This window comes from Stegostoma tigrinum, chromosome 22, assembly GCF_030684315.1.
Source record: "Stegostoma tigrinum isolate sSteTig4 chromosome 22, sSteTig4.hap1, whole genome shotgun sequence".
Lineage (NCBI taxonomy): Eukaryota > Metazoa > Chordata > Chondrichthyes > Orectolobiformes > Stegostomatidae > Stegostoma > Stegostoma tigrinum.
Genome location: NC_081375.1, coordinates 31,558,137 through 31,573,751, shown reverse-complemented (window position 1 = coordinate 31,573,751; position 15,615 = coordinate 31,558,137). Strand labels below are relative to the sequence as shown.

Below are 15,615 nucleotides of genomic sequence, written 5' to 3'. Positions count from 1 at the left end.
TAGTAAAACAGAGCTGCAAATCCAAGCAACGTTTTGACCTTATCTTTCCCATTTTGGTCCTAGCACATGTAAGAATGTTATCGAGTGTCTTCACTGCAACTAGGGATTAGCAAATAAACAGAATAATCACTTAGATATCAAGAACACCTAAAATTCTGGAGATTAAAACAATTTTGATTTATACAGCACATGTAACAACGTAAAACATCTTAAGACATTTCACCGCATCATTATCATAATAATTTAACACTAGGCCACAAAAGGAGCTTCTGAAAGACATGAACAAAAACTTAGTTGAAGAGGTAGATTTGATGGAATATCTGAAAGGAACAGAATGTGTTCAAGAGATTATGAATTTTAGAGAGCAAGGTCCAGAGCTTAGGGTTTGGGTGGCCAAAGTCACGGTCATCAATTGTGGAGCAGTGAAAATCAGGAACAGGAAAAATACTACAACATGGGTGCAAAGATTTTGGATGGTATTAGGACTAGGGGAGGGAACGGAAATATTGGAGCCATTGGAGGATGAGTGGGGTAATGAATTTTGATGTGAAATGTCTTGAGGTTTAAATTAAATATATGGATCTGAAAACAATGGTGTGAATTTTAAAATTAACTTGTAACCAATATTGTAGGGTAGTAATATCAGAGGTGATGAGTGAAAAAGATGATGACCTACCATACGGAAGTTGAGTTTTAGATGAACTCAAGGTTATAGATGATGGAAGACGCAACACCAGCCAGAAGGGCATTAGAATAGTCAAGACTATAAGTTCTGGATGAAGGCTTCAGGTTGAAGCAAATAGCAATCCTCATGCTCAGAAACCACAGTACACGGAAGGCACATCTGATACTGAATGTATTTCCATGAAATACTGGGCAAATAATTGTGATCAGTCACTACTTATGTTGTTTAAACACCAGATGTTGGGTAGGTGGTAGGTGTGGTGCAATTTATAATTATGGGTGTATCAGGCAGAAAATTACCCATTCTTGGTGGTGCTTGTGACTGGAGATGAGCAATGTTATAAAGGGGGAAGTCAGTAGTCTTAGCCTTGGTCAAATACAGCCAGTAGCCAATGTGACAATTTTTCGACTAGTGAGAAGTCTGTTACATGCTGCGGTAATGTAATGTCCCTTACTTCAAAGGTTGCTGCATGGTTACTTGGCACGGACAATAAAGTGATCATTTGAAGCCCAGATGTTCACAGAGAAATACTCCCTTCTGTTTTCATTCAGGGCTACGCTGAGACTGTCTAGACTGGTATCTTACTTTCATGAAACCTGTGGACAGGGAAATGAATTTCCTTAAGATTCCAGTCCTGAGAGTTTATTCTGCCAAGTTCATTCCAGAGGAAATGCTGCTTTGGATTCACCACAGAACAAACCTACCATTGTAAAAGGAGTATGAAGAATATAAATAAAGGACAAGAATTGTAGATCAAATTTTAAAAATATGTTCCTCTTCGCATAAGCCTATAGAGATGTAGAAACTAAATAATATGTTATTGGTACAGTTAATCACCTATAAGTATGTGTTTAATTGCATTACATTAAAGATAATAGAATCATAGAGTCAGTCATACGACAAGGTAACAGACCCTGCAGTCCAACTAGTCCTCACCAACCATGTTCCCAACAAAACTATTTGCCTGCATTTTGCCCATATCCCTCCAAATCTTTCCTGTTCATGTACCAGTCCAAAAGTTTCTTTCAATGTTGTAACCGTACCTGCATCCATCGCTTCCTTTGACAGAGCAGTCCACATGCAAACCACTCTCTATGTAAAAACATTGCTCATCATGGCCTTTTTAAATTTTTCTCTTCACACCTTAAAAATACGCCCTCTAATTTTGAACTCCCCCAGCTTAGGGTAAAGACCCTTTCTATTCACCTTAACTATGCCCCCTCATGATTGTATAAACCTCGATAAGGGCAACTTCCAAGAGTCTAGTTAAAAAAGTCCCAGCCTATCCAGACTCTCCCTGTAACCCAAACCTTTGAATCCTGGCAACATCCTAGTGAATCCTTTCTGAACCCTCTTGAATTTAAAAATATCTTTCCCATAGCAGGGTGACCATAACTGTATGCAGTTCTCCAGAAGAGGCCTCACCAACATCCTCTACACCTCAACATGACACCCCAACTCCTATACTCAATAATCTGAGCAGTGAATGCATGGGGGCTAAATGCCTTCTTAACCATCCTGACTGTATGAGATGCAAATTTCAAAGAATTATGTAACTGAACCTTTAGATCTCTCTTGTTCTACAACAGCACCCATGGTCCAACCATGAACTGTGTAAGTCCTGCCTTTGTTTGTTTCATGGAAGTACAATACCTCAAATTTATCCAAATTAAACTCCATCTGCCACTCCTCAGCTCATTGACCCAATTGATCAAGATCTCTTTGTACTCTTAAATAACCTTCTTCACTGTCCACCATACCACCAATTTTGGTGTCATCCGCAAACTTACTAACCATGCCATCTAAATCATTTTTATATAAATGACAAACAAAAGTGGACCCAGTACTAATCTCTACGGAACCGCTGGTCACAAACCTCCAGTCCAAAAAACAACCTTATAGCACCAACCTCTGTCTCCTACCGTTAACCCAATTTTATATCCAATTGGCAAGCTCACCCCCAATCCCATGTGGTCTAACTTTACTAATTAGTCTACCATGAGAAATCACGCTAAAAGCTCTACTAAAGTCCAATTAAACAATATCTAGTGCTCAGCTCTCATCAATCTTTTGGTTACAACACTGAATCTTTTTTGATTTCACTGATCCTAAGCTTTTTGTGCTACTTTATGATTATGAGTGCACTGTCAAATATTTAGCACAGTACATGTGTCATATTGTGAATGGAATGGCACTTTACTGGAGCACAGGATAAGGGTACAGAGTAATTGTGCATTTATTTGTAAATGGATTAATTGCATTTTTACTTTTTGTTCATTTGCAGCTTGCAACTGTAACCTCCACGCACGACGGTGCCGTTTTAATATGGAACTCTTCAAACTTTCCGGTCGGAAGAGTGGAGGAGTCTGTCTAAACTGCCGTCACAACACAGCAGGACGCCACTGCCACTACTGCAAGGAAGGCTACTATCGTGACATGACCAAACCCATCACTCACAGAAAGGCATGCAAAGGTATGTGGAAGAGCCTCGGCTTTCACCTAGCAAGAGGATTATTTTTCTTTTGTCTGCCAACACCGTGGAGCTTCCGCTGGTGGGAGCTCCCTTGTTTGCAGAATCTTTAGCCTATCACTTTGGCACAGAGGGCTTTTGAAGAGACGTTCTTCTGGAACACGTGTGACAGGAGAAGGAAAATAAACACGAGTTGACAACAGCGAAAGACAAAGGTGTGAAAGGATTCTTAGGTTTAGTCGTATGACTGAGCAGAACTGGCAGATCAAAACATTAGCATAGCACAGGTGTGCACACCAGCAAACACACAGCAGTTACATTCAACAGGATCAGCCACAGCACAAAGAGAGCCTCACACAGACACATTGTTCAATGCAGCATTCTGATCTCCTAACGAACTGCTGCAGCACCTCTCAAAACAATGTCAGCTATTTGAAATGGGTCCTCATGCCTTGCTTTTTGTATTTTTTTCCATTTTCTCAGAGGATAAACATAGGCTTTACAGCGTTATCTTGTTGACCTTGATTTAATAATCACAGTTAGAAGGAATGCTTACGAGCAGAATGTAAGAGGTTTATTTTTATACTTATGATAAATCCAGAGACTAAACGGTAACTACACCTGCTTGTGGAACCCAAAATGGCATTATATGGACACAGAAATTATGCTCCTTAAATCAACTAACAGGCAGCACTAATTCCTCCTATCTTAACACTTCTAAAGTGAAAATTCAATTTTGAAAATAATCACTTTTTTAAAAGCGACTTGAATTTATTTAGTTTTGTGCCATTTGTGAAATAGCTAAGGTTTTAATATCTGAATTAGTGTTAAACATCCTTACTTATTAGAGTGCAGCACCTTTTGTTAAACGTGGGGGAAATATTGAATCACTGGCACCAGTAACAGGAAGAGAATCTGAAAATAGTTGAATCAGAAATAAATGATTCCACAGTTATTTAAAAGCAAACTTCCAATTTCTGTAAAGTGTTACATTTTTATCATCTTGGCAAAATATTTACTGTTATGAAAAGGTATTCCTGTTTCAGTGATTAAAGATAAACAGGGAATTCTGTAGCATTTACTGACACGCTTTCACTGGAATTAAAGTAAGTGTCAAAAAATTACTTAATCATCTTGACATAGATTGAATGTTGCCATTTTAAACTTAAATAGTCTAATTATTGTAGCAAGTTCTATTATAAAGTATTAATTCTAAATAATAGTTCCACAATTATAAGATTCAATATACAATAACGGGAAATTTCAATCCATTTACCTACTGGCTTTAATTAATGTTAATGTTATTTTGTAATGTAAAATGCACAGCTATTGACCTGGTTGCAGTTGTTTGGCACACAAAGAAGTTGTGAGAGATTTCATTTTAGTCCAGACAGGAGGATATTAAAATAACTGTGTATAATCAAACTAAATGGGATAGATTTTGAAATTTTTTAACTTTCAACATCCAAATGCAAACTGAACCAATGAAGATACTACACAAAATAAATACATAAAGCTTTCCAATAAGAATATGTCTGAACTCACCCAAGACATTTTGACAAGTAGAAGAAACTACATAAAAGCAAAGAAACTTAATTTATTGGTACATTTTGTCACCTAAAATCTTTTAAATGAAGAAAATGCAGTCAACTCTACTTCAGTGCAAATCACAATCAAAAACAAGCAAGAGGTTATATCAGACCGTGCTCAGTAATATCGTCAGACAGCTTTCAATATGTAAAAATATCTACATGAACGTAAGTGCTAAGCTAGTAGGAAGTGACAGGAAGAATTAGAATTATTGGTAATCAACCAAATTGATTAACTGATCTTTCGACAGACCTCAAATGATTAAGTTGGAGAGAATTACAGACTTCTGAACAGAGAGGAGCACAAACGTAAACTACTCATGCACATGTTCGTGACAATACGACCCACATTAGCCAGTAGGTCAATTTTACTGGATGCAGATAGTTATATCAAAGAATAAGTAGCAGGTTTCAAGCCTGCTAAATTGTGCCTAATTTGAAAGAGACAATATATATTGAAATCATCTCAGTGTAAGTCATATACTTGTTTTACTTAATCTACTGTTTGGCCAATAGTGTAATAGGGTTATAAAAAATGAGAGGTATAGTATGTTGCTGTGTAAGAAGACACTGGATTTCACTTAAAGGTATTTTAGAATTACATAAATAAGGATCATATCTTTGAAATTGAAAGTCAAATTTTGCTTTTTCCATCAAAGAATAAGATAGCCACATGTTTGCAGAGAACTGTTATGTGAAGAGCCCTAAACAAGTGCACTACTAACTCTGTAGTTTATATTTGTTAATCTTTTTTTACACAAAAGCCACTATGGCTCATGTTACTCAAAACATTCCTGGATTTTTGTCACCCACAAAGAATGTTTAAAACGTTTGACACTTCTGAGAATTGAAGCAAGTTGGATTGAAATACTGGTTTGACATTGCTTAGCTTAGAATCAGAACAAAAGCCAAGGCATTAAAAACATATTATTCCTATTATTTGCCAGAGTTAAACTTTTTAAATATGGTTCAGAGAAACTATTTTAAATGTATGTGTCTAATTCTTGTAATGCTTGATTTTCAGTTCTGTGAACACAATGATATGGTGCTAACTGCATTTAATACCTATTTTATTCATGAGAATTTTAATTTTGCTGTGGTAATGAATCCACAAAATTAACATTAAATGAAGCTGCATTAATAATTAATTCAGGCCATTAATAAAAGTGTTCAGCTTCCAAAATAAATTCCATTTAAATTACAATGGATATTAATGTGTGTTGAACATCAGAAATTCAAGAACTATAAAGTTTTACAGCAACTTATCATTAAACTCAGCTTTAGAGGTTGAAGTATAATGGTTAAGTAAAATCAGGGCAATTCTCTTCTGAGCTCTTTCAGACTATGTATGTTTATGTTTTTAACTTTGAGTTTGATAACTGATTTTTCTCTTGAAAGTTTAACAGGAATCAAGGAGTATTTTAATGGAGAGCTGCACTTACTGCATGGTGGGTGTATGAATTGGAAGCAAGTGATGTAAAGTGATGACAATATGAGTTATGTGGGTTGTTTCCCAACCTCTTTCATTTCTAATTACTCATGATTATCATAACAATGTTTAACTTTACCAGGTGCAAACTAAGGAATCCTAACAATTCATTAACTTTAAATTTATTATAGTATTTCATTATTCCATCAGGTCTTGTTCATCATTATTTCACCTTGTCATGTGCTTCTCAACAATTGGTCAAGTAAACTAAATTGACATGATATATTTGAACTAATGTAATGCAGCATCTAACAGCCACCGCTGCCTTTAAACTGCAATGTTTGTAACCATTTCAAAAAAAGACTTGATTCTTTCACCCATTCCACTTGCATCATCGCCTAGTTTGACTTTAACACATGTTTTCTATGCTCTCAGAAGTTTGATATTAACCATGACATCAACTTTCTTTATAGATTATTTATCTTTTGCTATCATTTCCATTTTTCACTCAGATCTGTATCTAGATTTCCTCTGGACCAGAAAGTCCTAGCTTTGATTCCTCTGTGTGTATTAAGTTAACTGATCTCAATTGGTCTTGTGGTAGGTGAACTACATATTGACCTCAATGTCTCAGGATAGTGAAAGGAAACAAAAGGCAGTGTTTGCTATTGCAATCCTGTGAACTCTACTGAAAAATACATGTATAAGAATTGTGGTAGAGAAGGGTCAGGAGTTAAAACATAAATTTATTTATCCATTAGTGTCACAGCTTACAAATGAGGAATGACGATTTGGATATGGTATCTCAGAAGAATTTTTATTTCTTTTAAAATCTAAGATTGCCTCCTTTGTCACAGGTAAATGAGTTGTTGACAAGTTCATGGTTGGGCAGTAGTGGTTGGATAATGGATGCTGGTATTGCTAACACAAATGGATAGGCAGGTATTAGATTTATGTCCAGGGCTGCTGACAGCCACCGAAGCTTTTTAGAAGGCTGTTGAATCAAAGGTTGCACCAGTGATTATGTTATTGTTGTTGAGCTGACTTCAGTAGATGAAACCATCATGAGCATGCTGAATGAAGCTGTTATGGATTTTATGCCCTGTTTACTGTTAATCAATGCTCACTTTTTCATTAATACCGTATAATGTGTAAACACCTGTGTGGCATATAAATTGATGCTCAACTCCCACAAACAAGCTTTATATTATTTGTACAAAATTGAAGAAATGTGAGTTAGAAGGCAGCAATTCAAGTGAAGCGTTCTGATGCCATGAATGTGTTTACAAATGGCTTCAAGACATAGTTCAATTTATTGCCATTTATTCAATTTCAAGTATTTCCTGCCCTTAAATTGTGCAGTAAACCTCTGGTGACATGAACAGGAATGGCAGATCTTCAAGGTGGAGATACTTTGGGCACAAACCAAGCATATTTCCATCAGCAAGACAAATGGGTTTTCAAAGCCAGAAATATTTGAATAACAAAGGAAATAGAAATTAAAATAAAATAGAAAAATAACACTTATGACAAATGTCAAGTACAGAGTACATTTGAAGATCAAATAAAGAGAGTGCAGGAAGAAAATGAAAAAGCACAAATTGTGAGAAGCACAAATAGAGAGTAGGTGAAAAAATAGCAATTAATATAAAAGGGTCACCTCGATTGTTCAAAAATAGTAAAATTATAATTAAAAGGAATGATGGAGCTTGTTTTGGACACAAAGGAAAATCTTATGAAGGCAGGAAGCACAACAAAGATACCGGAGGAGTCCTTTGTATCTCACCAATACAAACAAAAGGGATAAACTGCACCCATAAAATGAAGGCATAGAGATTTTTTTATGGCTAGAGAGAAATAAACACAAGTTTGGCAACATCTGAAGCATTGTGTCCAATTCTGGGCAGTACAGTTTAGGAAGGGTGTGAAGGCATTAGGTGTTTACTGAAAAGATTTATGAGAAGGTTTTCACGGATGCAGGACTTTGATTACATGGATTGACTAGAGAAGTTGGATTATTTTCCTCAGCAGAAATAGTGGATAGAGGATTTGAAAGAAGTGTTAAAAACCTTGAGGGATCTGAATAGAGTAGAAAGGGAGAAAGATATCAGCAGAAGGGTTGAGGCTAGAGAACTCTGATAAGGTGAATGGCAGGAGAAAATGGTAAATGTATCGTGAGAAACAACTCCTTTTCTGCAGTATATGTTTGTGATCAGGAACTGCCCTGCGATGGAGACAGGTTCAATCCTATCTTTCAAAAGGGAACTGGATTATTATGTAAAGAGAAAAAAATGCACAGTTCCAGGGAAATAGTAGAGAAGGGCTGCACTTGCAAAGAGCTAGCACAGACATGACAAACCAAATGGCCTCCTTTTGTGCTGTAGCCATTCTACTGCTTTATTATCCTGTATGTGGTGGGACCTCTCAGGGTTTAGATTAGAACCATTGCTTTTCCTAGTTTACATAAATTTCTTGGCTTTAGGTGTAGCGGCGACAGTTTCAAAGTTTGTAGATGATACAAGCTCTGGCACACATTAAGTTGTGAAAAGGATAATAATGGACATAGAATTGTGTAATGTGAACATAGCAGATGCAATTTAATGTGGTAAGGGTAAGGAGATAAACTTTGAGAGAAATGACAGGGAGAAGCAATACAACTGAAATATTTTGACAGGTTGTGAAAACAGAGTGATCTGGGGTTACATGCTCACAAATTCTTGAAGACAGAAGGACAAGTTAATAAGAAGCTAAGAAAATGTATGGAATACTTGGCTTCATAAATAGGACAATGAATGCAAAAACAAAGAGGAGGTTCTAAACCTTTACCAATCACCAAATAGACCTCAATTGAAACATTGGGCACAATTCTGGATGTTATACTTTCGTAAGGATATCAAGGATGGAAAGATAGTGAAGAGGTTTTTCAGGATTTTTTCAGGGATGAAGGAGTTAAATTATTAGTGGAGATTGGAGAAACTGGGATTGTTCTTAATAGAGCATGGAAAGTTTGGGGGAGACCTAATAGAGGTATTCAGAATTATAAGGGGCAAAACTGCAAGCAAAGGGAAACAATTTTCTTTGGTACATGAGTCAATATCACACTACATCAAGGGCATCTAGGAATGGGCAGCAAAGGCTGGCTTTCTCAGTGATGCCCACATCCCATCAAAGAGTTTTTCTTAATTGATGTAAGAATTAAAAGAGAAATGAAAAATAATTTCTTCACGTAGACATCTTAAAATCTGAAATTGTGGTGGAATCATGCTCCAAGGTAACTTTGAAAAGGCAATTGGATATGTACTTGAAAAGGAATCAGTTTCAGGGGTGCAAAGGAACATCTGGGGCCTGAAACGAAATTGCACAGCACTTTGAAAGAGACACAGTTATCCAAATGATTTTATGACCTTGGTGTGAATATTAAAAAGGGACGGAGTCACATCTTATTATGAGGAGAACATAGTAGATGTGGGGAAAAGAATAAAGATAATGGCTACATACATGTCCACACGTCCAGGCAGCAGTCAGGGATCTGGCATTTCTCATCTGTCCAGTTTGGTCACTCAAGGAGGTAAGCCTCAGTCAATCTTCCACAGAAATTGAAAGGAAAAGGATGGGTTTTTAATGGGGGTGATGAGGCGGCCATTGCCATGGGAGAGAAACTCAGCACCCTATTCTTTGTTACTGGAGGGCTGCAGGCTGGGAGAATGGGGTAATGACAACTGTGAAGGAGGGAAAAGCAGCGTCCATAAGTGGTGAATACAGTAAAACACGAATCGGGAGAGGATCATGTGGGAGGGCAGGGTTCATCCACAGCTTGGAGCACACTGGGCTCATGGGGAAGGGGACTACAGTGTATGACCACCCAGGGCATGGTGACCTCATATTCCAAGATTGGAGGGGGGTGGGTGTCAAACGTGAGCAGGTATAGAACCGATAGGTGTGTAGGGGACCTGGAGCAGTATTAAACTGACATGTAGGGAGAGAGACTGCAAGCCACTGGCCCAGGAGCACTCACAAACACTAAGGTGCCCAATAGGGAAGAAAATGGCAATGACCACATTCAGAGTGGGCAGGGTAAGTGGGATAATCAATGTGGGAGGGATTGCAGGATATATTTGGTTTCTTAAGGGGAAAGAACTTTATACGCAGACCAATGCCCCTGGCCATCCCATTACATTGCCCCACTATTGCTGTGCACATCTCTGCCCCGGATGTTATTGACCAACTTATTCACATCAACACTAGTGGACACAGACGCAGAGAAAGAATAAGCATGTCATAGCTTGAGTGCCCAAGGTGTCAGCATTAAACTTTGGCCTCTATATGCCTTGTTCCCCTTGCCTGAAGATGATGCAGTAGGCTCTCAACACAAACGTTGATCCTTTGCACATCCTGTGTGGCCTTGAAGTTATGCCACATGCTGAAACAATTCCATTTGGGGCTACACAGAGAGACAAAAAAACAGATGTAAAGTGAAAGCAGTGCCATTTCTAAAACTGTGCCAGATAAAGTACAGTGCATTGTCACCCATGACACCAAAATGGCCTCAATATGTTTGAAGCTATTTTGAGAGCTATTGCATTCCACGCGGTTGTTCGCTGCTCCTGGTCCTCTATGAGCATTCTGACAAAGTCCCTGATTGCCAACACTGCAGCATACTCTGCTGCCTGGTATCTGGACACCAGCAGCCCTTCAGGTGCCAGCTGCCTGGGAGCATTTCAGACAACTGCAGAGATGTGGCAGCGAGGTGCTCATCTGATTATGGTCCCACACCTTCAAAGCCGAGCTTTCCCAAGGAGATGTCAGCATCTCATCTGGTGGGGGCTGCAAATGCATACTTGCTGAAACTTTCTGAGAGTCAAAACATCTTTGATTAAACTTCAGAATGCCAGTGCTCATCTGAAGGCACAGCAGCCTTTTAAAGATGGTGTAAATGCGAGAGATAGTTATGGATATCTGCAAAATGGCAAGTTGTTCTGGGAATGGCACCTGGCAAAATGGGGCTAGAATCAGATGTGAAAGGTACCATGGGTAAGAGGTGAGTTTGGTAAGATTCAGCAAGGAAATTCACTAGCTGTTACGGCCACAAAAAAAACCTCCAAATAATTCAACACAACTCAGACTTTAACCCAAAATAATATATGAGCCAGCCCAGTATCATCAGTTTTGTGTAGCAGATTTCAATACTGATTGGATTTCTTTTCATCCATTTTATTGAAATATATTTTATTTTAAGCTGATAAAAATAGTGTTTCGAATCAAATTGGAGACCGAAGTACAGCACCAATTTTAAAAGATCATTCTCACTTTATTGGGAAACAGTTTTGTGAGTTAGTTTTCTGAATGCCCAGAAACAATCCCGACTGTAAATGCTATCATGATAATCTCATGTTGCAGCAGTTGCTGTAATGTGCTATGTGAACTTTTGCCTATTTTTCTTCCCCTTCCCCGGTTTTACCTGAGAGGTAAAACTCTGAAGGGCTGATGCAATCACTGCATGGTCATGTTTTTGGCAAGATTCTTTCAAATAAAGTAATGCTCCTTCAGAGGTCTTTCAGTTGATAAATACAAAACATGACACTAACCTATATTGTTCAAAGAGATGCCACTTTTTAATCTAGTGGAGCAGGAAAGATTGACGTTTCGGGCCGGGACCCTTCTTCTGAAATGGGGGAGGGGAAAGGGATTCTGAAATAAATAGGGAGACAGGGGGAGGCGGATAGAAGATGGATAAAGGAGAAGATAGAGTGAGAGGAGACAAACAGGTCAAAGAGGCGGGGTTAGAACCAGTGAAGGTAAATGTAGGCGGGGAGTTAGGGAGGGAATATGTCAGTCCAGGGAGGATGGACAGGTCAAAGGGGCGGATTGAGGTTAGTGGGTAAAGATGGGGGTGGGGCTTGAGGTGGGAGGAATGGTTAGGGAGGCGGGGACTAGCTGGACTAGTTTTGGCATGTGATCAGGAGAGGGGAGATTTTGAAGCTTGTGAAGTCCACATTGATACCATTGGGCTGCAGGGCTCCCAAGCGAAATATGAGATGCTGTTCCTGCATCTTTTGGGTGGCGTCATTGTGGCACTGCAGGAGGCCCAGAATGGACTTGTCATCCAAGGAATGGGGTGTCATCTAAGGAATGGGAGAGGGAGTTGAAGTGGTTTGCGACTTAGAGGTGTAGTTGTTTGTTGCAAACTGAGCATGTTCCGCAAGCGGTCCCCAAGCCTCCACTTGGTTTCCCCGATGTAGAGGAGGCCACAACAGAAACAGCGGATACAGTATACCACATTAGCAGATGCACAGGTGAACATCTGTTTGATGTGAAAAGTCTTCTTAGGGCCTGGGATCAGGGTGAGGGGGGAGGTATAGGGGCAGGTGTAACACACTTGCTTCAGTTGCAGGGAAAAGTGCCGGGGGTGGTGGGGCTGGAGGGGAGTGTGGAGTGGACAAGGGAGTCACGAAGAGGGTGGTCCCTCCGGAATGCAGACAAGGGTGGGGAGGGAAAAATGTCTTTGGTGGTGGGGTTGGATTGTAGATGGCAGAAATGTTGGAGGATGATGCATTGGATTTGGAGGTTGGTGGGTTGATACGTGAGGACGAAGGGAATTCTGTTTTGGTTATTATTGCGATAGGAGGTGTGAGGGATGAGTTTCTGAAAATGAGGGAGACAGGGTCGAGGGCATTTTGAGCACTGTGGAGGGGAAGTTGTGGTTTTTGAAAAAAGAGGATATCTGGGAAGTTCGAGAGTGGAATGCCTCATCTCGGGAGCAGATGCGGCAGAGGCGAAGGAATTGGGATTAGGGGATGGCCTTTTTACAGGAAGGTGGGTGAGAGGACTAATATTCTAGGTTGTTGTGGGAATTGGTAGGCTTAAAATGGATATTGGTTTCCAGGTGGATGCCAGAGATGGAGACAGAGAGGTGTCAGAGACGGTCCAGGTAAACTTAAGGTTGCGATGGAAGGTGTTAATGAAGTGGATGAACTGTTCGAGCTCCTCGTGGGAACCTCACAAGCTTCAAAATCTCCCCTCCCCTGACCACATGCCAAAACCAGCCCAGCTAGTCTCCATCTCCCTAACCATTCCTCACACCTCAAGCCCCACTCCCATCTCCTACCCACTAACCTCAATCCGCCCCTTTGACCTGCCCATCCTCCCTGGACTGACCTATCCCCTCCCTAACTCCCTGCCTACATTCACCTTCACTGGCTCTAACCCTGCCTGTTTGACCTGTTTGTCTCCTCTCACCCTATCTTCTCCTTTATCCATCTTCTATCCACCTCCCCCTGTCTCCCTATTTATTTCAGAATCCCTTTCCCCTCCCACATTTCTGAAGAAGGGTCCCAACTCAAAACGTCAAACTTTCCTGCTCCTCTGATGCTGCTTGGCCTGCTGCATTCATCCAGCTTCACACCGTGTTATCTCAGATTCTCCAGCATCGGCAGTTCCTACTATCTCTTTTTAATCTCCCTGTTATTATTAAAGCCTTCATTTGAACTTAATGCCCAACAACACAGTGGAGAAAACAATCAGTATTCCGTCCAGCATACACTATGTGGTAAACTACACTGAAGTATCCATGTGCTAAAAGCAAGAGATTTGTCTAATATCAAAATACAGTATGATGAGCATTTCTAAAAGAGAGGTTTGTTATTAAGATGTTTCACACACCTCAAGTCTTAACTAGTAATTCCCCATTCACACATTGATCAAACTTTTCTTGTGTGTTTCTACAGTGCCTGGAGTGAAGGAATGTCTGTGGTTAGTGCTTTCATTCCTGCCAATGCAAAAAGCTAAGCCAGGGAGTCTGTGTCATGTTTATAGTTTAAATATCAAAACCAGCTGACCCATAAAGTGCCAGTTTAGAGGAATCCTATACTTTGGTACAGTAAGCATGAGGTGCTTTTGCATTCAAAAAGTACTTACTTAAAAGTATACTCCATCTGAAAACTTACTGAGTTAGCCTACTGCGATTAATCTGGCAGGTATTAGCACTGTCCATTGCGGTATTATTCAAAATAAAAGTTACCAACCTAGCAATTCTGCCAACATCACCTAAAGTATGTAACAAGATTAATTCCCCTGAACTCTATGCACCGCTAAAAACTACAGTAGGTTTCCTATTAAAATGGTATTTCTCGTGGGTTCAAATATTAAGTGCTTGAAGAGTCATCATTGAGGTCAGTTTCTGGATTTGTGTTCTTGAACCAGAACACATCTCCCTTCTGCCTCTGGTTCTTGCACTCACATTTGAAGCCAAACATTAAGAACAGCTGTATGTGTTTTGGTTTCCAAATTAAAATTTGAATGTCTCTTCTTCTCTCTTTTTATTCTGATTCCTAAAATGAAAGAGGAATGGTAAAATTAAGGGACCTTACCACCTGTAGCTGTTCCCTGTATCAGGGGAGTAAATAGTGTGTACACTTGTGTAACAAGTTTAAAAGGGAAAATGTCTAGTAAGGGGAATAAAGGTTTTGCAGTTTAAAAGTCCTTAAATTCCTTGAGGTATTAAAACCTGAGACCACAGATGTTGGATTGTTGATTGGTATCATTGGCAGTCACAAAATTTGTACATAACATTGAATTCCCAGTGGATGGTTGTTTCTGTAATTTGCTTTTTCGCTGTTCAGTGTTTTCTGAGAACATACAGGGAGAGAGAGATAATGAGGTGTAGAGCTGGATGAACACAGCAGGCCAAGCAGCATTAGAGGAGCAGGAAGGCTGACGTTTCAGGCCTAGACCCTTCATCAGAGAGAGAGAAATTCTTCCAGTTCTTGCTTACAAGTACATTTTCCTTCTCTCTCACTGTTGCTCAAAAGCAGCTATTGAAGTATAGTTCGGTATGTCTTCCTAAGTCTAGCTCCAATGATTTTCCAAGCTGGTTAACTGGTGCTACATCTCCCAATAGATGAAACTATCATACAAAATATGGACTAAAACAAGAAACATGAATTTTGGGATATTGATTCACTTGCCTATTTTCTATTTCTTTAGATAAAGTGGTAATTTCAGTGTAAACAATTTTGACTATTCCACATGGGTCTCATGAAGCTTGCCTCAATCTGTAGTTAATGTACCACTTCAGGCATTTTAAGCCCATGTTCTTCCCCCTTAAAAACTGTTTTAGTTCCTGAATGGTTTCAGGTATAACAATCACATGATGCAAGCTACAGTTTCAATGTTTAAATGTCCTATTATCGCAACAGTGTTTGTCAAGATATTATAACACTTAAAGCAAATGTGTATGCTACACAGTTACAATATACAGTGCATACTAAGAGAGAAGAAGCTAAAATCCCTGCACCATAACAAGAGAGGAATAATGAAAATTACACATTTAATTGTTTTGTTCAATTTGCTATCAATGATGGTTATCAGGAAATTTTGCTGTTGAAGTGGCACGGAAAGCACCAAATCTTAAATGTGAACCATTTAGTCTCTGCTGGATTACAGT

General features: G+C 39.3%; 1 protein-coding gene across 5 annotated transcripts in view; it reads left to right on the top strand.

Annotated features, from left to right (window-relative positions):
* Positions 1-15,615, top strand: part of ntn1a (netrin 1a) — a 205,371-nt gene that overhangs the window by 104,853 nt on the left and 84,903 nt on the right. For all 5 annotated transcript variants that reach the window (XM_048555395.2, XM_048555391.2, XM_048555394.2 and 2 more), the window contains one exon: positions 2,970-3,158. In XM_048555395.2, coding sequence (XP_048411352.1) covers positions 2,970-3,158 — 189 coding nt within the window. The remainder of the gene's footprint in view (positions 1-2,969; positions 3,159-15,615) is intronic.